Source organism: Odontesthes bonariensis, chromosome 4 (assembly GCF_027942865.1).
Source record: "Odontesthes bonariensis isolate fOdoBon6 chromosome 4, fOdoBon6.hap1, whole genome shotgun sequence".
Taxonomy (NCBI): domain Eukaryota; kingdom Metazoa; phylum Chordata; class Actinopteri; order Atheriniformes; family Atherinopsidae; genus Odontesthes; species Odontesthes bonariensis.
In genome coordinates, this window is record NC_134509.1 from 18,278,697 (window position 1) to 18,300,723 (window position 22,027).

At 45.4% G+C, this 22,027-nt stretch overlaps 1 protein-coding gene across 7 annotated transcripts in view; it reads left to right on the plus strand.

Moving 5' to 3' along the window:
* The window catches only part of mtus1b (microtubule associated tumor suppressor 1b), a 58,746-nt gene that overhangs the window by 26,121 nt on the left and 10,598 nt on the right, over positions 1-22,027 (plus strand). For 3 of the 7 annotated variants that reach the window (XM_075463303.1, XM_075463302.1, XM_075463305.1), the window contains 5 exons: positions 968-1,189; positions 2,861-3,049; positions 4,043-4,201; positions 18,263-18,372; positions 18,678-19,013. In XM_075463303.1, coding sequence (XP_075319418.1) covers positions 968-1,189; positions 2,861-3,049; positions 4,043-4,201; positions 18,263-18,372; positions 18,678-19,013 — 1,016 coding nt within the window. Of the gene's footprint in view, positions 1-967; positions 1,190-2,860; positions 3,050-4,042; positions 4,202-9,069; positions 9,837-18,262; positions 18,373-18,398; positions 18,525-18,677; positions 19,014-22,027 lie in introns of those variants that run through there. The other 4 variants (XM_075463304.1, XM_075463306.1, XM_075463308.1 and 1 more) reach the window with 4 other exon arrangements.

Here is a 22,027-nt window from a genome sequence, read left to right on the forward strand (position 1 = left end):
TATTGAGAAAAGATTCAGGGAGTCTGGGGAAATCTCAGCGTGGAGATTTCCACTCAACACGGTCCACGGCCGCATCCATAAATGTGAGCTGAAGCTGTATCACAGAAGGAGGAAGCCAGATATCAGCTCTGTGCAGAAACACGGCCCAGTTCTGTGGACTTTCTCCTGGTTTCCTGTTATGATGTGAAAGTAGCTCATCGTGACGTTTCCCCCGTTTCGCTGCTGTGGACGAAGTTCTGCTCTTTGTCTCCATGTTGATAAAACTTAATCCATGAGGCTACATGTGTTTTATGAAACTTAAACCTTTATCTCAGCCTGTGAAGGAAACTAGAAATAAACCATCATTAACTGCATTAAGCTTTTATTATGAATCGATGCCTCTCCTCTTGTGTGCAACATCACCTGTTCTGGGCTCTTTGCAAGTTTAACAAAGTCATTGGATAAAGTTTATTTTCATGGCTGGGGAGGCAGTAATGAGGCCTAAAGTGGTGTCATTTAGCTCCTTTCTTAGTGCCACAGTCTTTGTATTTGCTGCTAAAACCCATTGTCTTGTTTTTAAATGCTCACACTCAGACTCACTTCCTGAGCATCTCTTGGGAGGAGGAGGAGGGTGTTGTGGCTTTTGGGGATTCATTCTGCGTTGGTCTTTGGAAAGAATGTGTGATTCAGTCCTTAAAAATGAGGAGACGCAGTGTTTGATGTTCCCCCGACTGTAGACCGTCGGGCTCGACTCATTTAGATTACAGCTGAGAACAAACTGACTTAAACTGATGTTCTGATGGCATCTCTGATCAGTTCTTACAATCTGGCGTCTTTGAGCCGGTGACCGATCCTGCTTCTTAACATCGCAGGTATGAAATGCAGGATTTATTGGTGATTTAATAAAGAAGTTTTTGCTTCTGTCGAGCTCTTTGTGTTTAAATTAAAGGAATAATCCATAACTCACAGCGTGTTCTTTGTGTTCCAGGTATCCCCAAACCTCGCACCAATGCAGACCGATCATCCGCGTTCGCTGCGCAGAGTCCCACAGCGGCCGTTTCCAGACCAGCAGCCAATCAGCAGTCAGCGGCGGGGTCAGCAGGGAGACCTGCTGCGCCCGCCGCCTCCAAACTTCCTGTTAAAGGCTTAAACGCGAGCCTGAGTTCCTCGTCACTGGGAACCAACGAGAACAATGTGGCCACAAGCAAAGGTGACGCACACTCTGTCAGCTACACGCTGCTTTTCTTTGGCGTGGCTTCCCTCCCGCCGCTGACCTCACTTCCTCTCCATCGTGTTCACGGCTGCTGAGTGTTGGTGATGTTCTCTACAGACAGACGGTTAGAAGTAGCACGCTGTCAGCACCTCCGCTCACCCTGCACAGGGAGCACATCTGCTCGCCGTTTAAAACACGTTCAGACAGAAAACGCAGAAAGGATTTTAGTTTTACTTCTTCAGAAACGACCTTTCTGTAACTTTCTGACTGACTTTATCTCTTTAGGAGACGAGCCAGCATCATGTAGCTGTACGTTACACATGTTCAGGACTGGTTCATTATTTCACTTGGTAAATGAGGATCTTTGTGTCCTGATCTCTTTTAAACCGAGTGCAGGAGAGGAACCCTCAGTCTGAGTGAAGGGAAACGTGTGGAACCGTTCTCAGATGGATCCACGTCTGCAGCTCGTAACTCTGGAAGAAACATAAGAACAACAACATGTAAAGTCATTTATCATCTGATTATAGGGGCACCTCACAGTGGATTTGTGGGATAAATTTGGCAGCAAATCAACAGTTTGTTACCTAAAAATAGGAGTTTGATGTGTCGACGTTCCTCCAAATTCTCCAGGTCGGTGTCAGCCGGTCTGACATGTCGCAGGTTTAAAGCATCTGCTCGGTGCCCGACACCACAGCAGAAAACAGAACCATCAGTGGTTTAAACGCTGAGTTCTGTTTTATTTTGTCATCTTTGTAAAATAAAAGTATTTCCTTCATCATAATGGATCCTGCAGAAAGAGAATTAATAAAGTTGAATTGAATGTGTGACTTCAGTCAGCAGCTCCTTTCACAACATTACAGCGATGGTGTGGGTTGTTATGGAAACCAGATGACACCTGCTATCTGGTTTCCATGGTGATGCTGAGGAGCGTTGATTCATGAGTTCACACCTGAGCCTCCGGCATCATCTGTGCCTTTATGTAACAACACAGAAGATTCCTCATAGGGCTGATTATCACCAGTTTCCATGGTTACGTACAGAAGAACCATGTGTTGAATCGCACCCAGAAGGTTTTCTGTTTTTCACATTTCTTTCCTTAATAGAAGTCGAAAGGAATCATTTCTGCAGTTTGTCAGTAGAGAGACGCTCGCCAACGGCGTCCGATTCGGTTTTTTTTCTGCCGTTTATCTGACGGCTGCAAAGAAAACGAGACTTTAAACTGAATAATGTTCAGTGTTGATCAAATATTGTTCTCTGTTTAGGTTTCTTACAGAATTCTAAAGGTTGGAAATGAGTTTCTAAATCTTTTTCATGTAACAATGCTGAAAGTTTTCCTGACTGAACCGCTCAGAACTTCAGAAAATAATCAGAATATTTCTGCACATTTACATGATGCCTGATGGAAATAGGACTGTACACAGCCTCCCGAGCTGTACTTTCTGCATACTTTAACTGAAGTGATCTGAGAGTTTGTGCTTTGACCTAAAAACGTCCTCCAGTGAAAACCTTTAACCTCGTTGTTCATGACGGCGGAGCTTTCTCCACGTTTTCTACAGCAGTTTTAAACTTTTAAGACTTTTTGTTCTGATTCCTGTTTAACGTGCACGGTTTTTCCTTTCATCATGCCACACTGCTGGCCTTACAAGCTGCCCCTCGTCTCTTCTGCAGCTACAGGAGCTCCAGCTCCGACGGGGACTAAGCCGGATGATCGGCCCAGCAGAGGCACACTTCCCTCGGGGAGCCAGAGTGCAGCGAAGCCCCCCGGCTCTGGCACCGCTGCTCCCAGTGATGCTGCTACGAAGCCTCCTGCCATGAGGAGCAGAGCGCCGTCTCTGCAGGCCAGGACGTCTGCTACAGGTGAGCGAGACGCCCGACATTTAACGCTCATTATCATCTGCTTTACACCTTTCAGACTAAATATCAAACCTGAAATGAGCAGAGATTTAACTGAAATTAGGGTGATGGATTCAAAGTTAGTTTATTTGAGTTTGAGTTGAATTAGCAGCTCATCCATCAGCACCGATGGAGGACGATCACTGACCTCCCAGGTCTCAGGTCCACATTAATCTGTCAGAACTTACTTACAAACTTCTAATTTGAGGCAGATTTGTTGATGGCACAAGATTGTAGTTTATCTTAGAAGCCCAGAATTTAAAGCTCCTGAAATGAAGGATGGAGGAAGCTGTGTGGTTAAGGTGCAGCGAACAACATTTTTCACTGTTTCTGAATAAGATTTCCAGAAACTGGAGGCTACAAAGCTCATCTGTAGCAGATCCACACTACCTAATAACTGATTTATCACTGAACTTATCATTTCAACCATTTGTTTCATGGAAAATGGTACACACAGAATAAAAATCTGAGAGATGCGGTTCGGTAGTTTAATGTTTTTTTTTACCAGAGTGCTGTTGGAGCTGCTGTGCTCTGCACCGGGGCAGCTGCTCCACTGTATGTGCACGTGAGTCCCTACTGTGCAGGCCGGGGCAGGTGGAAGTCCAGGTTTCCTGAAATGAAAAGCTTCCCACAGAGAGGAAGAGGAGCAGAGACCCGAGTTTGTTTTTTACTGAGATTCTTCAGGCTTTCTAAGATTGTTTCTTGGAACTTTAAGAATATTAACGTGCACGAATGGATGTGACGGTGATGATCCTCTCTGCTGTGAAACGGTTTGTTTCTAACTTTGTGGTTGTATTCTGGCTTCTTTCTGTCTGAAGCATTAAACGTTGTGATGCAGCAGAGACTTATTTAGACTTAAGATTTTACAGCTGAATCCACCTCGAGCGTGAAAGGTCACCAACTAAGTAAAGGCTGAGGAAGCGATGGCCTTTGACCTCTGCTGTGTCCCGTCCGCAGGTCTGAAAACTCCAACCGTCACCAACACGACCAAGACAGCCGCCGCCGCCGCCGGTCAAACGCTGGCAAAGGTGGCCGCCGCCGGTCAGGGGTCCACGAAGCAGACGACGCCGCTGCAGAGAAGCGGCTCGGCCAGACTCGGTCGAGTAAACGGCGCAGGTGAGCCGGTTTGTGGCTGCGTGCTCGTGTTGGTGTGTGAGCTGCAGCAGGTGCGTCTGAACCCACTTTGATGTGAAAATCCATGGCGAGAGATCCAGCATCATCATGTGATCTGTGTGTGTGGACTCGTGTTGCCACTAAAGTGTGTGAAACTCTGTCTGGATTATTTTGATATTTTACTCCTCGAGCGGTTTGTTGCTGTTTCTAATCTGTCGACAGATTTTAGTTAAAATATGAAAATCACATTAAAGTCAGAAAAAAACTGGAATCGGTACGAACAAAGGTGGCTGCAGGTCAGCAGGTTTTGCTGTTAACTTTCTGCTTTCACCTTCATCGTATCTTGTTTTTCTGTTTGTAACTGAACACATGGGGAGTTGAAGTTGGTTGCTAATGTCGATGTTCTTGTAGATGCAGCGAATGTGCCGATCCTCGGGCCCCGCTCCAACACACCCAAATCAAATGTCTGGGTCGGTACCAGGCTTCTGCAGAGCTTGATGAACGGCTTATGAGCTGAATCGTGTGTATTGGAACAGAAACGCGCGTAAAAGCAACGTTTTTATAGTCGTACTGAATCTAATCAGAGGCTTGTTGGACATTTTTCTTCTTCTTAATGCAGTAAACATGCAGCTGCTGTGATATCGGAGCCATCCGGCTGTAGTTTTAGATTAAACTTTTATTAGTGATTATTTCTGAGCCAAACTGCTGCACGTGCACACAAGCACGCAAGTCTGGGCCGCCTGCCTGTAGCGCTCATATCCTGCAAGCTTAAGCAACATAATGATCATCTCTCTGCAGCCTCTCTGTAATTATCCCACTGCTCATGTCCCACTGGAGCAGAAGCTGCCTCCTTTGAGTTTGGAGTGGAACCACGTTTGCTTTGCAGCAGCACTTGAGCTGGTTTTAATCTCATGGTGCTGAAACCAGTAAACTCTCATTTAACTGTGATGAGCAGTGATGTGCAGGAGTCTTTCACTCTTATTTTAAAGCTGGTGTCTTGGTGTTGGAGGATGAGAAAAGCTGTTTTATTCATTCTCTGCTGCCGCTCTCCTCCACGTGGGCCCCGTGAAGCCGGGGCCTGTGGTTGCTGCCTCCTCCCCTGTGTGGTGGCTCTCGTCTGGGCCGGGGAGCCTGCCTGCTTCCCCTCTGTGGCCGGTCCTGGAAGTCTCTCTGGGGCCTGCGGGGAGACGTGGTGTCACCATCATGATGGCTTAACTATCTCACACACACACACACACACACACACACACACACACACACACACACACAGATGAGCACTCCACATGCGTTTGATTCATACACCTCTTTCTCATGCACACGCACCACCGCAGTCCTCAGGCGACAGTGGTTAGCAGTGTGGCCTTTCAGTGGCTTTCTGGAGCTCTTTTTGTCTCTTCTGAAGATGTTTTTTTTTTTTTTATTCTGACACACACACTTCTCTGGTTTTATTGGCCACGTCCTGTCTTCTGCTCTCAGTGCCGTAACCAGCATTGAGGACACACAGGTCATGACCTCGGTATTTTCCCCGGTGTTTTTTTTATTTTTTATTTTTTTTATTCAGAGAAATGTCAAATTAATATATGATGAAAATCGTTCTGACTTTGATTGGTGGAAAGATCAGCATGCATTCTCATTTGTTTTTCTGAAAATAAAGTCCACATAATCCCTTTATCATCACGTTATATTTTAAAACTGAGCGGAAAAACGCCACCCGACTTTTTTTTCTTTTTTACGCCACCCGCCATTGGAAACATGTTTATCATATTACGCAGCTTCGACGCGAAAGTCAGCTAGGAAATGGAAGCAAGATGAAGAAATCTACTAAACAAACTAAACTCAGCTTTGGAAAGCCAACTGGCCAGGGGAAAAGAAAGAGAGAAGGAGGTGAGTTAATTTCGCCAATCGCCAGTGAGAATGAGTGACAGTTCATAATGTTCATATGCGTTCAAAGCGCGGCTAGGAATAGGAGGATGCTAGATCATTGTTCTCAGCATTTCAAGCAACAGTCACAAAGCCCCTTGGTTAGGATTTCGTTTTCCAGTCGGCACAAACACACTGCACACAAATCTCTCTCTCAATTCGATTTTCCAAAAAAAAAAAGTAGCGACCTGTAATGGAATTATTGGGAATCGTGACACGGCTTGGGCTGTTAAGCTAACCTTTTTTTAAATCAGGGCTTGACAGTTTTGTGCCAACTGTGGCTAGTGGTTGTCAGGACCAGAGAATGGAGGACGCAGATGCAGGAGGTTTAAATCCAAGACTTTTATTTTGAGGCAGCAGAGCGACCAGTCCCTCGTGAGAGAAGCTAAGGAAGGCTATGAAATATTATTCTAAGATTATATAAAAATTATCAAAACTCAAAATCACTCCACTAGTGGAGGAAAAACAAAAGACTATGAAACTTTTACAATTAACTATAAGTCTCTCCTACTAAGGAGGAAAAGAAAAACCTCTCCTAAAAATTGGAGGAAATTAACTATGAACGTTTTTACCAAACAAAAGGACCACTCCACCCAGGAGGGAAAACAAAAGACTATAAGCAAACTTAACTATGTATTTCTTACAGGATCTATAATATAAAACTTATTCTGGGAAAAAGAAAATCACTCTCACGAGGATAATTACCACTGGGAACCAGGAACTCGGAAACAGGTTTGGAAGGTACGCGAGGATGATGCACTATACGGGGACAGATACAACACACTGGCACAAGACAGGGGGAGACGCAGACTCTTAAGCACACGGGGGTAATGGGAAACAGGTGGAATCACTCATACGACAATCAGACTGGAACACGAGAGGAAGGGCAAGTGACCTGGAACGAGAGGGAAGTTAGTCTTTCAAAATAAAACAGGAAATGACGAGACAAGACAAAAACCCAACTTAACCTCACCACGGTGTGACAGTGGTCATTCAGCCTCACTAGCTACAGTTTTGTTCAGTGCTATATGGCTTCCTACATGTAAATAAAGCAGACTAATAGAAACTGGATCAGAAACTTATATTTTTCTTTTACTTAAAACAATTGATGATGCACACGGGGCAAAATAACAGAAAGAAATACCCCGTGTACTCTCTCATATGACACAATCTTGAGGTTACTTGTGCTGCTCATGGTGCATTATGAAGCCAAGTTTTACCAGCATTTAGCTAGTTGTCAGGCCCAGCATGATACCTCTGTCTTCTCTGTGTTGAGTGAATGGATTGAATTGAGACTATACATCTAAAATACAGCCAACATCTTGTGGTCTGTTTGGCACATTCTACGATGTTAATTTAGTGGGTGGATTCAACCAGTTACTTAGGTAAAATGATTGCATTTTTCCTAATGAACCATTTGGATTTTATTGCAAATGGTGTCTAAAATTTTGCACATCGGTTAGACCAATAGCCCAACTCATTCATTTGACCTTTTAGTGGGTCATGCACATGCATGGTGATGATGGTGACAATAGTAATAATAATAATAATGTAATATTAATAATAACAATAATATTAATGGTGATGCTGATGATGATATTTTAAAACAGATGACACAGGAGAGGATGAGAATGAGGGAGTTGAAGAGAGAGAGTCAGTAGAGGAAGAAAGGGGAAGAACTGAGTCTCACTCACTCACTCAAATACTCTACTTTTGTGATCACATTGTTATAATAAACTTGTTCACCTACATATTCACCTCCTTGATGGGCTTGTGATTTACCTCTGTTTATTCACATTTCCAAACTGTATTTTAAAAAGTCACCATATTAGGATGTTTTTTTGGTCAAATAAGATTTATCGCAATATTTGACCTCGGTATTTGAAAAATCCTGGTTACGGCCCTGTCTGCTCTCAGGGGACATTTTATGTTTAACTCTTTCGGTGCCAAAGACGTCTATAGACGTCAATTGCGTTTTTTAACGGAGCGGGCTGGGGGACAATTTAGCAGAGTTTGTCACTAAATCTTAGGCTTGTAAACACTAAACAGAGAATATACTGGCAAAATTACCCGCAAGGTGGCAGCAGTGCCACTTTGCACAAAAAAAAGCTTGTTTTCTCTGTTTTTTTTGGTCAAACAGCTGTTTTTGGTGAAACCAACCTATGTTCTACTGTCTATTACTAAAAGACTGAAAATGGTAGAAACAAACTTTTTTTTTCCTGATGAAAGAAGAGAGTCTACTCTTTCGTTTGGTAATTTCGGTGTGTACATAGTCATAAGACACACTTTTCTGTGGGTCTTGGAAAATCAGTCAAAATACTGTAAAACACTTGGCAGTATGGGTCTCTCTGCACTGAAAATGGCTGGCAACCAATGAGTTAATGGCCGTTTGAAGCTGAGGCATGATCACGTGTCACATGACCTCTTTAAGGAGGTCGCATGTTATTGTTATTTTGTTGAAGGAAAATCCCGTTTAGACACAACCAGGTCCCAACGGATCATTCCCAACTGATGGATCATTTACCTCCTTACATGAATGACCTTGTCTGATTTGTTTAAACTGGTTCTTGATCACCTTTTAGAACTTGAAGAACCACCATGGCGCCGGTTCCAATCACAAGCGGTTTCATTCCTCTGCCTCTTTTTAAAATATTTTTTTTAAAATTATTATTATTATTTTTTATTATTTATTTATTTATTTATTTTTTTAAATTTGCTGCCACAGACTTCAGTCTGGACCTCTCTCTCTCTGTGTGTGTGTGTGTGTAGCCTTTCCTCTTCTCCATCGCGGTCCTTTCGTCAGCCTCTACATGATTTATTCGCGCCTCTTTCTCTCGTTCAGATGGAGGGAAGCTTGGAGAGGAGGGAGGGAGCAGCAGAGGATTATTTAGATCCCTCCCATCCCCCTCCTCCCCTGCAGCATCCCTCCCCTGTGTGTGTTCAGAGCTGTAGCGGCTGCAGAGGGAGTGTGTAGCAGCTCGTCTTTATGCGTCTCTGTGGATGGGGGCTTCGTTTCTGTGACACCTCGTCATTGGGTCCCATCGCTGTGGCGTGTTTTTCCCGTTGCAGTGCAGACGGACCTTCCCTCTTCACACACGAGTCGTATCTCATCCTTTTCTCTCCTCAAGCGCTTTCTCCTCTATCGTTCCTCCACCTGGACGGCTGAAGCAGTGGATATTTTTGGCGCCATTTTCCCTTCTTCCTCTGCTGGTTTTACCACAGAAACGCGCTCCCGTTTGGTTTCAGCAGCTCTGAATTGGATGAAGGGCAGCTGGAGGATTAACACCCTTTCTCTCCTCGCCCTTTAATTCCTCCAGCCCCTCTGGACTGGGTAACATTCGCTTCTTTCTCTCACCGACATCCACGTGGCTGTCGTGTGGATGAAAATCCGTCTTCATATTTTTGTGGAGATAAAGAGGAACGTTTGTACTTCAGGAGTTCTGCTTTGACTTGAAAAGGACGATAAAACGGCTGAAGAAGTCGAATCAATATTTACGTCTCTTAAAGGCGTTTTGAGGCATTTGGAAGGTAAATTTCCATAAATTCGAGGTTATTGAACAAAAATACGAAACGGACTGGAAGCCTCGGCCAGAGAAGATGTTATGGTCTCCCAGGCTGTCGCTGTCCAACTTCCACGTGAAGCTGACGGCTAAAGGACTGTTCCGAAACCTTCAGCTGCTGTCGGGATGCCGGAAGAACACGGTGGTCTTCCATGCAGGTCTGGGTCTGTCAGTCGTGTCGTCCTCTCATCCATCCGTCCTGTGTTCCATCCTGTCGGCTCCTCCATCCCTCCATCCCTCCACCCATCAGACCCACATCCTCTGCTCTTAGATACCTCAGAAAGCGCCGACTTCTCCGTTTTAAACCAACTTCCGTCCATCTGTTTCCCCCAGCACCCTCCTCCTCCTCCTGGTGCTCTGAGCGAAGGCCTGAAACGGATTCACACGTGTCCTCCGTGCATGTATGTGTCTGGGTGGGGGGGTGGGGAGAGCAGATAAATGGCTCTAATGTTTGTTAACTTTGAAATCATTTGGCATTAAAAGTGGGCGTGCATCTGATTGGGGAGGCTCAATCTGCTTGATGATCGTTGTGTCTCAGCGTTTAGATGTCAAACCTGACTCCAGATCAGCCTCTTGAGGCCTCTCTGCACCGGCAGCCATTGTGGCCTCCGTCTCTGCTCCGCTGTGGGAGCTTTTCATTGATACGTAGAGTTACAAAGGAGCTGTTGGTTGTGTTCACAGAAGCTTGTGTTTGTGTGCGGAGGCTTTCTGCACGGGTGCCTCAGCTGTGGCGTGATGAATAGCCGTGGCTGCTGGCTCCTTTCAGCCCTGATGCCTGGAGGGGATGGACCATGTGACTGCCGTGTAAAGGAGGCAGGAGAGCTTTTATGTTTGAGGAAATGGACTGAGGAGTGAGAGGATGTGAGTGTGAATAGTTTCCCTTTTCCTGTTGGTCCATCATGATATTACATTTCCAGACTGTCGCTCTGCTCTAATGAAATCCTGATTTTACAGCCGCATCAAACAAATCCCCGTTCAGGTAACTCAGAGACTGATTCAGCTGTGCCTACGTGCACCGTGATCTCCCACAGAGGAAGTTGGAAGCAGCAGGACGTTTTCACATTGGATTTAAAACACATTTCCACATGTTTTCCTTTTATTTTCCTTTTCTGAGTTCATGAACACAACTATGAACAAAGCTATTCCAACTATTGATCTTTTTCATGTTTTTTTGCCATTTTATCCACATAAAAACAACAGAAAATCAGTCAAATGAACGTCAGTAGGAATCAGTAAAATGTCCTCCAGTCAGTGTTTGAGTGGCCAAGAACTGGTGTTCATCTGTTAGTTTCATCTGTTCTGAGTCCAGAAATCATCAGTTAGGAAGAGGGACAGCAGCTCAGTGGGCTCATCTGTCTCCTCTATAGCCAACAGGCTCATCAGTGTCTCATTTTCCCCCCCCTCATCCTGCTGCGCCACCATGTTTTCTACAGTAGCCCAGAGGGAACAATCCAAACAATGATTTGTTCTACGCTCTGGGCCCTTAACTCTCTCTGGTGTCGGCCTGCTCAGATCTGCGCTCGGTTTGAACTCTGAAGCCGGATTTTCTGAGTTCCCAGCTGGGAAAAATCAACCAGGAGTCAGATTCTCAGCTCGTAACAGTCTGAGGATACTCACCAGCTCCAGCATGGGTGGCCTGCTCTTCCAGGGCTCATAAATATCAGTTTGTGTCTGATTAAGAAGCAGAGATGCAGCCCTGAGGTTCCCAAAGCAGACGCCTCCTCCCCGACTGCACCTCCAGATGAGGAGGGGGCAGCTAAAAATCCCACATCCTCATGTGGGATTTGAATCTCAGCTAAAACAAGCAGCTGTTAAAGAACAAAGTCTCTCTCTCAGATAGAAGTCTGCTTTTTATTTATCGACGGAACGACACGAACAGAAATCTGCTCCAGTTTGACTCCAACATCTTCACATGGCTTTGACTTGTGGACCTGCATCATTAGGCCACCGGGCTTACTCTGAAGCTTTAATAAGTTCCATCTTTAACAGATAATCTGGATCTCTGAACCAGAGTTTTCATGCGCGGCAGCAAATCCTCTACAAGCGAGCTCATGCTCTGAATATTCCCCGTGTTCTGGTTCTGTGGTAGATGCCGAGCAGCGGCCCGTGTTCTGGTTCCTTCAGAGTAGCTCCTGCTGCTCCATCTGAGCTCAGCATCACGTGTTTGGCCGACTCTGAGCTCCACAGACCCACTTCCCTGCTGCTGCAGGCCATAACCTGAATGTAGGTTACAGCAGGCTTTAGTCACCACGCGCACGCGTCTCACGTGCACACACACACACACACACACACACACACACACACACACACTCTCCCTCGTGTACACTCCAGTCATGCGAGCTTTAATCTGATCTGCTGGAATATCATCCAGCGGGCTGCAGATTGGAGCTGCAGGATTTTTTAATGATTATAAAACTGGGTAAAGATGTTCTCTGTGGAGTCGAGGTCAGTTTATCTTTTGGACACAGCTGGAGCTGCACGATGGGAGAAACGGCTGTTTGTCAACAAAATGTCTGCGTCTGAGGCCAGAACCCGTAAAACAGGCGGCGCTTTAAGTGATCCGTGCTTCAATGTCTCTGCAGCCGTTTGTCCTTTTTCTCTGATGAGCATCAGAAACGAGAGTTTTAGAGCTCAGAATTGGTATCTCTGACCCTCTCTGACCCAACATGTTCCCACTGAAGTGGTTTGACTCGCTGCTTGTTTTTACCCGTCAGAAGGTCGCAGAGCGCCACCGGCTGCGTTTCTGTGCAGCTGTCAGGACCATTTTAAACAAACCGCTCAAGCATGCATAAATAAAGTGGAAATCAGATGTTTCTGTGATGTGGTTCCAACCGGGGGTCCCACCAAAGCCCACGGGGGGGGGGGGTGTGTTCACTGCACAGATGTGTTGGAAAATCCTAACCGCGTCTTTGAATAATAATGAAATCAGTTTCAGACTTAGAAGCAGCGTCGCTCTTCTTCTTCATGCCTATCGGAGACCTGACCGCCTCGTTGGAGCTCAGTCCGACTGTTAGTTTTTATTAAAGGTATAACAGATTTATCTGGTTAGGGGTGCTTATGATGCTTAGGTGGGTAGAGAAGGAAGATGCAAGGAAAAAAAGACAAATACCTCTATTGTTGGTCCTTTTAGCAAAAACTCAAAATAAGGAAATCCAAAATCTGAGGCTTCATTGCTCGAAGTCGTTTTATTAACATTTATCTGCAGAGTTTATCTGCAGCTTCTTGTTCTGCGCTTGTTTGCTGTGAGACACACGGACCCTTCACACTGAAGCGGCCCCTCAGTGTTGCTGTGACTTTAACGGATGGAGCATCTGCAGCTGGTGTTTTTACATGAGTTTAGTTTGAGTTTTCCTCATTTCAGTCCTTACTGTGGAGCTGTTTCTGAGTTTAAGGATCATTTGCACAACATAGTTTCAGTCTTAAAATGAAAAGAAAACATGTATCATCTTTCCTTTTCTAACTACAGCTGATGAGTCTTTTTATTATTATTTAATCGTTAGAAGAACATAAAAACCGTTAAACATGGTAGAACACCTGCTTTTATTAGACTTAAGCTCCCGATCTGATCCAGCTGGATTACTGGACCATAAGACCAGAAGGGTACCAAAGGCGGCCATGTTGCTGTCTCTTCCTCTCAGTGAGAAGCTGTGCTGAACAGGGTAAACCAAAGAAGAAGAGTGCTGTGATCCTTTGGTCAACACATCTGAAGCGGTGTGGCTGGCGCTTGTTTACATGGATCACACGTGGGATTTAAATCTGTTTCAGACGTGGATGATCTCTCCTTAGATTCATTAAGAGTGTGTGAAGCACGCTGAGGAAGATAAGCCTTCTGTATGAATTTGTGCCAGACTCTGAGATCTGTTCTACTAAATCTGTTTAAGAGCCTACAAGCCGGTCGCTTGACGTGAACTAAGCAGGCTGCAGCTTCGGCTCAGGATTCTTTTAGAATTTAAATTCTTTGCATTTAAAAATCAGAAAACAGTCTCTGTGCATGTCGCATCAATCATGAAGGAGTGGACCTGGGAGGGTAAAGGATCCCTTAAACTGGGTCGAATGATGAACAGGCTGTGTGACAGGGAGCTCAGAGGAGATGTAATTACAGTTCAGGCCTTCTCTGCTGACGTCCAATCTAATGAAGGCTGATGAATTTCTTCTTTTTAGCTAAATCTGTTAAAGTTATCCAGCTGTTTGCATCTCCACCAACACACAGGAGCAGATGGATGAAGTTGTTGCTGGGAAACCTGACAGTGGACTCAGTGCTCTGCACGCTTGTTTCCTTGGTAACAGGCATGTGTGGGAGCCGAATCTCCGGGGAGGTGATGTTTCCAGTTCTGCGGTCAGTCGGCTGAATTTTTCCTGTTTTGTTCGGTTCAAACTACTGGGACAGATTATCCGTGTTAATTCATAACGAGTTGAGCATGTTTTCTGACCTCCGTGCTCAGTATTTTATCCCCATGGTTTTAAATATTTGGTGACGTGAGACCAAACCATTTTTGCCCCAGAACAGTCTGAATCCAGCAGTTGGTTGTCAGCAACCATCTTTGAGCCATCCCAGGTTTCTGTCCTGCAAACACACATTCAGAGTAATCCAGCAGTAATCTGCCTCTGAGTGGGTGATGTTTAAATCCTCCAGCACCACGTGGCTGCTCGGTTTTCTGCCTCCTCTGGTTCTGTTTGTGGAGGATTTGTGTGTCTGTGTTAACGAGGGAGCTTATTAAAGAGGGACCCACAACACCTCGTAATCTAATTAAGAGCCAATGCTGCTCAGATTTCAGCCTGTTGGACCAAAGCAGGACACATGCAGCAGAGTTACTGTTTGTGTTCACACCTGTTTAATTCCGTTTCTTCATACGGCAGTCAGTGGGGTTACATGGCACTGAAAGGATCGGATTAGTGGCTAAATTACAATAAGACATTATAATAAGTTATAAAGTGCATGTAGACACCTTAATCAATAAATTACAATAAATTGGATCGGATCGGATTACTCGCGATCGAATTTAGACCCCGAGATAAATCGGTTGAAAGTCAAATTAAACGTGCTTGTAGGCGGTGAAGCACGTGGTGAATTAGACTTTGCGTTCTGCGCATGCTCGAGATTTTTTCCCGGGGTCGTGAACCGGAAGTCAAAGGAGACGATATTACTGTTGTTGTCATCAGAAAGAAACAACACGATGGAGAATGCTCCGTTGTGCATCACGTTTGTGCAACAAGCAGCTCATCACAGACTAAATGTAGAGGGACTTAGCTTCATCTTGCTCTTCGTTCTCCATCTTTCTCCAATGCCTGAGTTTGTTGTTGTTGTTGGTGGTGAAGAGGTCAACAGGAAGTGGCTCTATTAGCAATAGTTGAAATGGGTACAGCGCCACCTATCATACCGGGGTATGACATGCTTTGTGCCTATGATTCCATTAATTCACCGCCATATATCCAAGGATAATTACCCTTGCTCAAATACGGAGCATAACCCAACTATAGCTATAATCTAATTAATCTCATCATGTAGACCCAGTGAGTGAAGTACCAGAAAAGCCATCCTGGAGTATGTTACATGGAGGGAAACCCAGCAACCTGGAAAAAAACAGGAAAAACAGACGGGATCAGACTCGCGAAGAGAAACTAAAATTCCCACCAGAGGCCTCGCGCATTTTGGATCAAAATGGAGGCTTTTCAGAGTGTTTGGGACAGCTCAATAATAAAGAATTTCAGTTTTTCTGCGTCACTCTGAGACGGGATGTTAAATCTAACGATATTATAAAGGTGAAAGAAACCTGTTTAATGTGTGAATCAGAGGACGGATGCTGGACAGGAATCCCTCCAAGGCTCCTGACTGTAGGACTGGGAACCAGTTGATGGCATCATGACCAGCGGCGTGGTTAGACGGCGTCTTTTTTGTGGTGAAACGTTTAAAGACGACTTAAAAAAGCAGAAAACGAGTCCAGCCAGGCCTTTGTGTTTGAAGGCAGATTGGCTTCATCTGATTTTATAAATGATGTCGGTCATCTGCATAGAAGTTTGATTTCATGTCAGGATACCGAATGGCGTTGTCCGATGGGAGCATGTGACCTGAACCCCTCCTCCACCCGACCTTTGCTCTTCCTCTCCTCGTGCTGCCGCCCCTCACCGCTCCCCTTCAGTTCTCACTCAGCGTACAGAAGACGTTCCTGCTTAGTGTTCATGAGACTGCTACAAACAAACATGGCTGCCGTATGTTGGGTATCAAACAGCAGCAGGTGCAGCCTACCTTCATCGTGCAGACTCATGATTCCTGATGCTGTTAGTCGGCTGATCTGACTGAAGCAGATTCTCACGGCTCGGCAGGAACGGTCCTCTGTGAGCTCTCCCTCTGTAATGCGATGTGCATGCTAACTGTCTGGTTTCTCTCTCAGTCTGGGCTCAGCAGCTCTGCATGTCTGCCTGGAAACCTGCAGGTACAAACCACCATCACACACAGAACTCTACAGTTTTCAGCAGGTTTCACTTCAAAGATTTGTGTCTTTGAGGCAGAAAGCTGTCCGATAGATAGAAGAGAAATTTTAGTTTTTAACTGCTTTCCTTCCACCGGTTCAGGCAGCTTTTACCCACCGTGAGCATCACTGACTTCCATTACTGCTGCTGCTGTTAATGTAGCTTCATTGATTTAAAAACACTTTGGAGAAGAGCAAAGAAAAAGAAATGATCCTCTCAGGTCTGAATGCACTCGAGTTATCGGTCAGAAAGGAGCCACACAGCAACCAGAACGCCCATTGTTGGCTTTTCAACTTTATACTTTCCAGGAATTTTTGATCCAGTAAATAATTAGAAAGATAGTTGTTGGTTGGCTCTGCATAAGAAAAGAATTGAAAGTATTACTGGAATCATGTGGTCTTTTTGTATAAAGGGAATAATTGATGCAACGGTTGAAGATAAAATGTCTAAAAGCTGCTGCATGTCGAAGCAGCTTCAGGTGAATTCAGGCTAATCTTCGTCTCCCTGCACATCGGCAGCTTCTGTTTATGGCTGATGATCCTCCTCTTCATCATGTCCTCACACTGACTTTATCACCGGAGCGTTCTGCTCTCAGATGCATCACACGTTCATGGGGCTGAGGTGTGTTTTACTGATGGATCAGTAGCTGCAGGGTCAGCAATGCGTTGCTGTAATGGAGAAAACGTCCCGCAGAATAAGAAGACTCGCAGATCCAAACTGTTGATGGGTTTTCATCTGCTCGGTGTTTAAGTGTTGCTCCTCTGCCAGCAGGGGGCAGCACCCTCCCAGGAGTCGCAGCACTGATTCACACAACCCACATCTGACTGAGGACAGCAGGATTTAGATGTTATGTTTAAATGTTTAGCTCAGTTTCCCTGATTAGTCCCATATTATGAAACTAGGACAGTCTCAGTCCTGCAGGCTGCTGCTGTGGGAGGCTCCTCCCACCAGTCTGCGATGAAACATCTGTCAGAACAAATCCTCATAACTTTACTCCTATCTGCAGGCTGCAATAGTTTTACAGTACTTCACAAAAACCTGATCCAGCCCTCATTTCTTTCTGTTTCCCTCCAAGCAGCCAGACTTTCCTGTGATCTTTAAAGTGTCCTGATCAATAGTTCTCCAGGCTCCAAAAATCCAGCAAAGACCTGACACAGGAGCTGAGAGATGCATCTGGACCTTCAGCTGATCCATCTGCTGTTGGCCCAAGCCTCATCAGAAATGGTCTCAATGGAAGGGTGGCTGTCAAGAAGCCGTTCTTAAGGAAGGGAAACAGGGAGAAAAGGCCGAGCTGTGCCAAAGGACACAAGAAGTGGGCTGAAAATCAGTGGCAGCAGGTCTGATGGAGGGATGAATCCTCCCCAGAGCCCGGAGCTCAACATTACTGAAGCAGTGTGGGATCATGTTGGCAGAGAAGGGAACAAAAGGCAGCCCACATCCAAAGAAGAGCTTTGGGATGTCCTTCAAGAAGCCTGGAGAACTATTCCTGAAGACTCCTTAAAGAAAGGACAGAAAGCTCGTCTGAGAGGGTTCAGGCTGTGTTGGAGAATAAAGGAGCTCAGACCAGATATTCACTTTAAAGCTGCTCAGAACTGAACAAACACTGTTTCTGCCTCAGATTCTGGGTTTATATTCATGTTGAAACATGTTTCAGTGAATCTCTGCAGCTGCTTCCTGTTTCTATGGAAATAAGTAAAGAAATGAGGCTGAATCGGGTCTGTTCAGCAGCAGTTTAGTTAGTCGGAGAGCCGATGGATCGAAGTGTGGAGAGAAAAATACACGAGAGGATCTGTCTCTCTAATGGCTCTAATGCACTCCTTAATGTACACTCGGGGCCCATAACACACACACACACACACACACACACACACTCCCAGACTGACCGTCATTACCTCACATTCCCATGATGCACCTGTTTCAGCCTAGAACAGTCGGTAGGGCGTATTCTCCGTTATCAGATGAGACGAGTGTGTTTGTTGGCATGTTTTCACGCGTATCAGAGGATGAATGAGTAGGTTCACGCCGTCGCCCTGCTGCAGCGTGCACATGTGTGTGGACATCATGCTGAACGTTGCACCTGCTGCTCACACACTAAGAGGTCGTCGTTCTTTTGCAGTGGATAAAAACAAACCCCGGGAGGCGCCGACGAGACCTGCCAACACCAGCAGCAGCTCCCAGAGCCCGGCAGGGAACCAGCAGAACCAGCAGCTGCCTCCAGCAGAACTCGTACGTCTTATTACTCCTCTTTGAGTTTTAAAGTGTTTCCAGCCCGATGTGGAGGTTTCTGATCAGCGAGCTGGATCTGATCGATGGCGGGAAGCTTCGCTGTGTTCTGGGATGGACGGGACAAACGGAACATCTGTGGATTTTCTATAAATGTGTGTCTCTTAGCAGCATGTTTAAAAAGAATAGAAGCACTTTCTTATTTCACTGAGCTGGCAGGAGGTCCAGAACCGTACCGGAGTCCATCTTTTTACTGAGAACGGACTTAAATATCCCATCTCGTGTCCTTTCTTTAATGTTTTCATCAGGTATTGGACGTCGTGAACGCCAACACGGTGGTGACGCCAGCTCTCCCGGCGCCGGCTGCTGATGCCACCAGCACCGCATCAGGCACCACTGGACCTGCCGGACTTGGCTTCAAAGCAAGAACCGGGTCCCGGTCTAGCCCTAAAACGGGGCCCCGCCTTCAGAATGCATCCAAACCCGGAGTGGTGGCGGAGGGCACGGTCACGGCCAAACAGAACCAGAACAAAGAGCAGGTGGAGAAGAAGAACCAGGCTATCTGCCAGCTGAGGAGGCTGCTCGTCCAGGGGAATAAACGGGTGGAGGCTCTGGCTACTGTCATCCAACATGTCTTCACCGAGGTAATCCCATCGTTTCTTGTTTTTTTTTTGTTTTTTTAAATATCTTTATTGGGTTTTATTACTTTACAGAACACTTGAACTGTGACTACAACACATGGCACAGAACCAGTATCACTCACACACACATACGCACGCACACACATACCTAAACTTGCAAAATCCTAACATCAATAACTCAAAGTACAAAATTCTTAACTGAAATACAGATACATTTCAATGTAATAACGATCTCCCTTAAAATAAATAAGTAAATAAACCAACATAAATAAATAAATACATTACAATCCAGATTCTATAATGCTCATGTATGGTTCCCAAAGATGAACAAACTCTTTCAGTTTTCCCTTAGCAATATGTTAGCCTTTCTAGACCAATGCACTCTGAAAGTCCTTTTATCCACTGTTTCATGGAAGGAGCCTCTATATTCTTCCAATGAAGTGCAATCACTCTTCTAGCTTGTAGAATCCCAAAGTCCAGTAGTTTGGTCTGTTTCTTTGTTTGTATGAAGTTCAGTGGATAGATTCCAAGTACACACAGTTTAGCATTTAAAGGGATGTTGATATGAAAGACTGCTGACAGACAATTGACAATATCTTTCCAGAACTTTTGAATCTTTGGACATTCCCATAAACAGTGAAGAAGGGTTCCTTTGTTATTTAGACATTTAGTAAACTGGAGAGAGATAATCTCTCCTGCTCGTTCTCTCCAGAACTCTGGCTGCAGCGATGAAGAAACTTTTCATAAGTTATTTTTTCATAAACACGATGGTCTCAGCGGTTCTCATTTGAATCAGAAAGTTGTTCCACAGACTGCAAAGAAGTAATCACGTCTGTCTTAGTGTTCACAACATCTGGAATATGGCAATGTAAAAGCTCCTTTAGTTCGGTGGCGGTCCGAGCATTTAGAGCCTTGAAAATCGGCCTTAAAATCAAATGGAAACTAAATATAGAGACCAGCTCTGGTGTTTGTCTTCTGCAGCTAGAACAAAACAAAGAGACGACTCATCTCCACCCACAAAGGTGGAGTTTCAATCATCTGAGGAAGCTTTACACTGGCTGAAGCTCTCTGAGCTGATGGGTTTGTCAGAAAAAAAGACACCTTCTGTATCATCGGGGTTTATGTATTTCCTTAATTTCCAGTTCTCTGAGGTGATTTTCAGCCTTCAGACATAAACACGTTGCGTTGGTGGTAAAAAGAAGCATCTGTTGGACTTTTTAAAACCCGTTTCTCAGGTGTGACGTGCCGGCTGCCTCTAAAGGAGACTCTGTGCAGGATGACTAGTAAACATGGGGGCTTCGCTTCCTCTTCTCCACGCCACTTTAAAGGCGGATGAGATGGATGTTTGTTCATGTGAGTGCAGGTCGGTCTCACTCCACTTGAAGGGGGTGAATGAGGAGAAACGGATCAGTTATCTTCCTCCCCTTTGGCAGGTTGAACTAAAGCAGGCTCGGCCTGTAATTCCAGCATCAGTGGCTGATAAGACGGGTTCTGTTTGAGGTGCTGCTGGAGTAAAATGTTGTTGCTGTTTTTAGCAGGAAGCACTGAGGCAGCGGGGAGAGGTGTGTGTGTGTGTGTGTGTGTGTGTGTGTGTGTGGTTTCCCTGCACGCTCCTCACTGTGCTACTTTCTGATCTTCCAGTTAAAACCTCTGTGGGTCCCAGTGAAAAATGCTTAAATGATTCCAGTGAAAGACGTCTTCTGGTTTAGTTCAGAGGGTTTCGCTTTGGAGACAAACCCCAGGACGATGAAGACGAGTTAAAGTCTCTGCTGTTGGTTAATCTGATCTAAAGTCAGAACCACTGCTTCAAAAACATTCTTATCGGGTCTAAAATGCATTAAACCCCTGTGCAGAAGCCAGAAACCGGGCCGTGTTTATGGCTGCTGTGCACAGCAGAGTTTGAGGTGCAAACTGTCAACAGCAGCAGCTTAAAGTTCATATTTCCGTGTCAGAGCCGTAGATGGTAGATAAGGAGTGGGCGTGGCCACAGCGATGTGACATTAACGTGTACCCACGCTGTGATATGTAGGCGTGTGCAGCGCTGCTGTTTAATGCTTTGATGTTTCTCAGAGTTTATTCATGACAGAAGAGCAATGAATGAGCCTGAAGGCTTGAACCCGATGGTTTTGCCTGTCGGGGAGGTGGAGGCAGACGTGGGTTCATCATCAGGTTCCTCGCTGTTCTTCTGTCTTTTGGCTACTTTGCAGACAGAAAAAAGCAGATTTACACACTAAATAAATGTAAAATGTGACTTTGAAAAGCTTCTTGTGCATCCACGTTTAAAGCTACACACTTAGGTACGTTTTCCAGCCGGCGGCTCCGTCACAGGTTGGAGGCTGCTGATTGGTTCAGAGCAGCAGCAGGACGCCACCCGGATGTGGCAACCGTGTTCGGTAAATATTTGCTGTCTGATGAGCCACGTTTCCTCTGTTGGAGCCTGTCCCTGCACATCTTTGGTGATTAGGACCTCAGGAAGTCTTTGGGCTCGCTGCACAGGCTTGTTGCTGTAAGACCTGCAGATTCCACATGTCGACCCGTGCTGTAAACTGAGTTCATCAGCAGCTCATAAAGTGCTGCTGCACACCGTGTTCTGCATCACAGCTGTAAATTAAACAGTCCAGCTGTTATCTTTGTGTCTGATTATCTGCACAGTAACGTCTTATCGTGCACATACGACTGTGACGCTGTTGTGTAACTCTCAGCATCAGCTTTCTGAACCGGCATCTGATCAGAATACGAAGATAAATGCCCCAGTTGTGCAGCTGTTTACTGCAGATCACTGTAACACAGAGACTTCAGAGAGCTTTCCAGAGCGGGAGCTGATATTGATTAGATGTGCAGCTCGATGAGAGGTGGTGCAGCAGGCGGAGTGATGGGCTGAAGAGGCGGAGGAATGCAGCAGTGTTTGTTTTTATCTGAAGCATGAGGCCATATCTTATCTGTCCTGCATGTTTGGAAGGTGGCTGGTGAATATAAACTGAAGACTTGGTGTGAAGCTGAGCTCCCCTGAGGGGTGG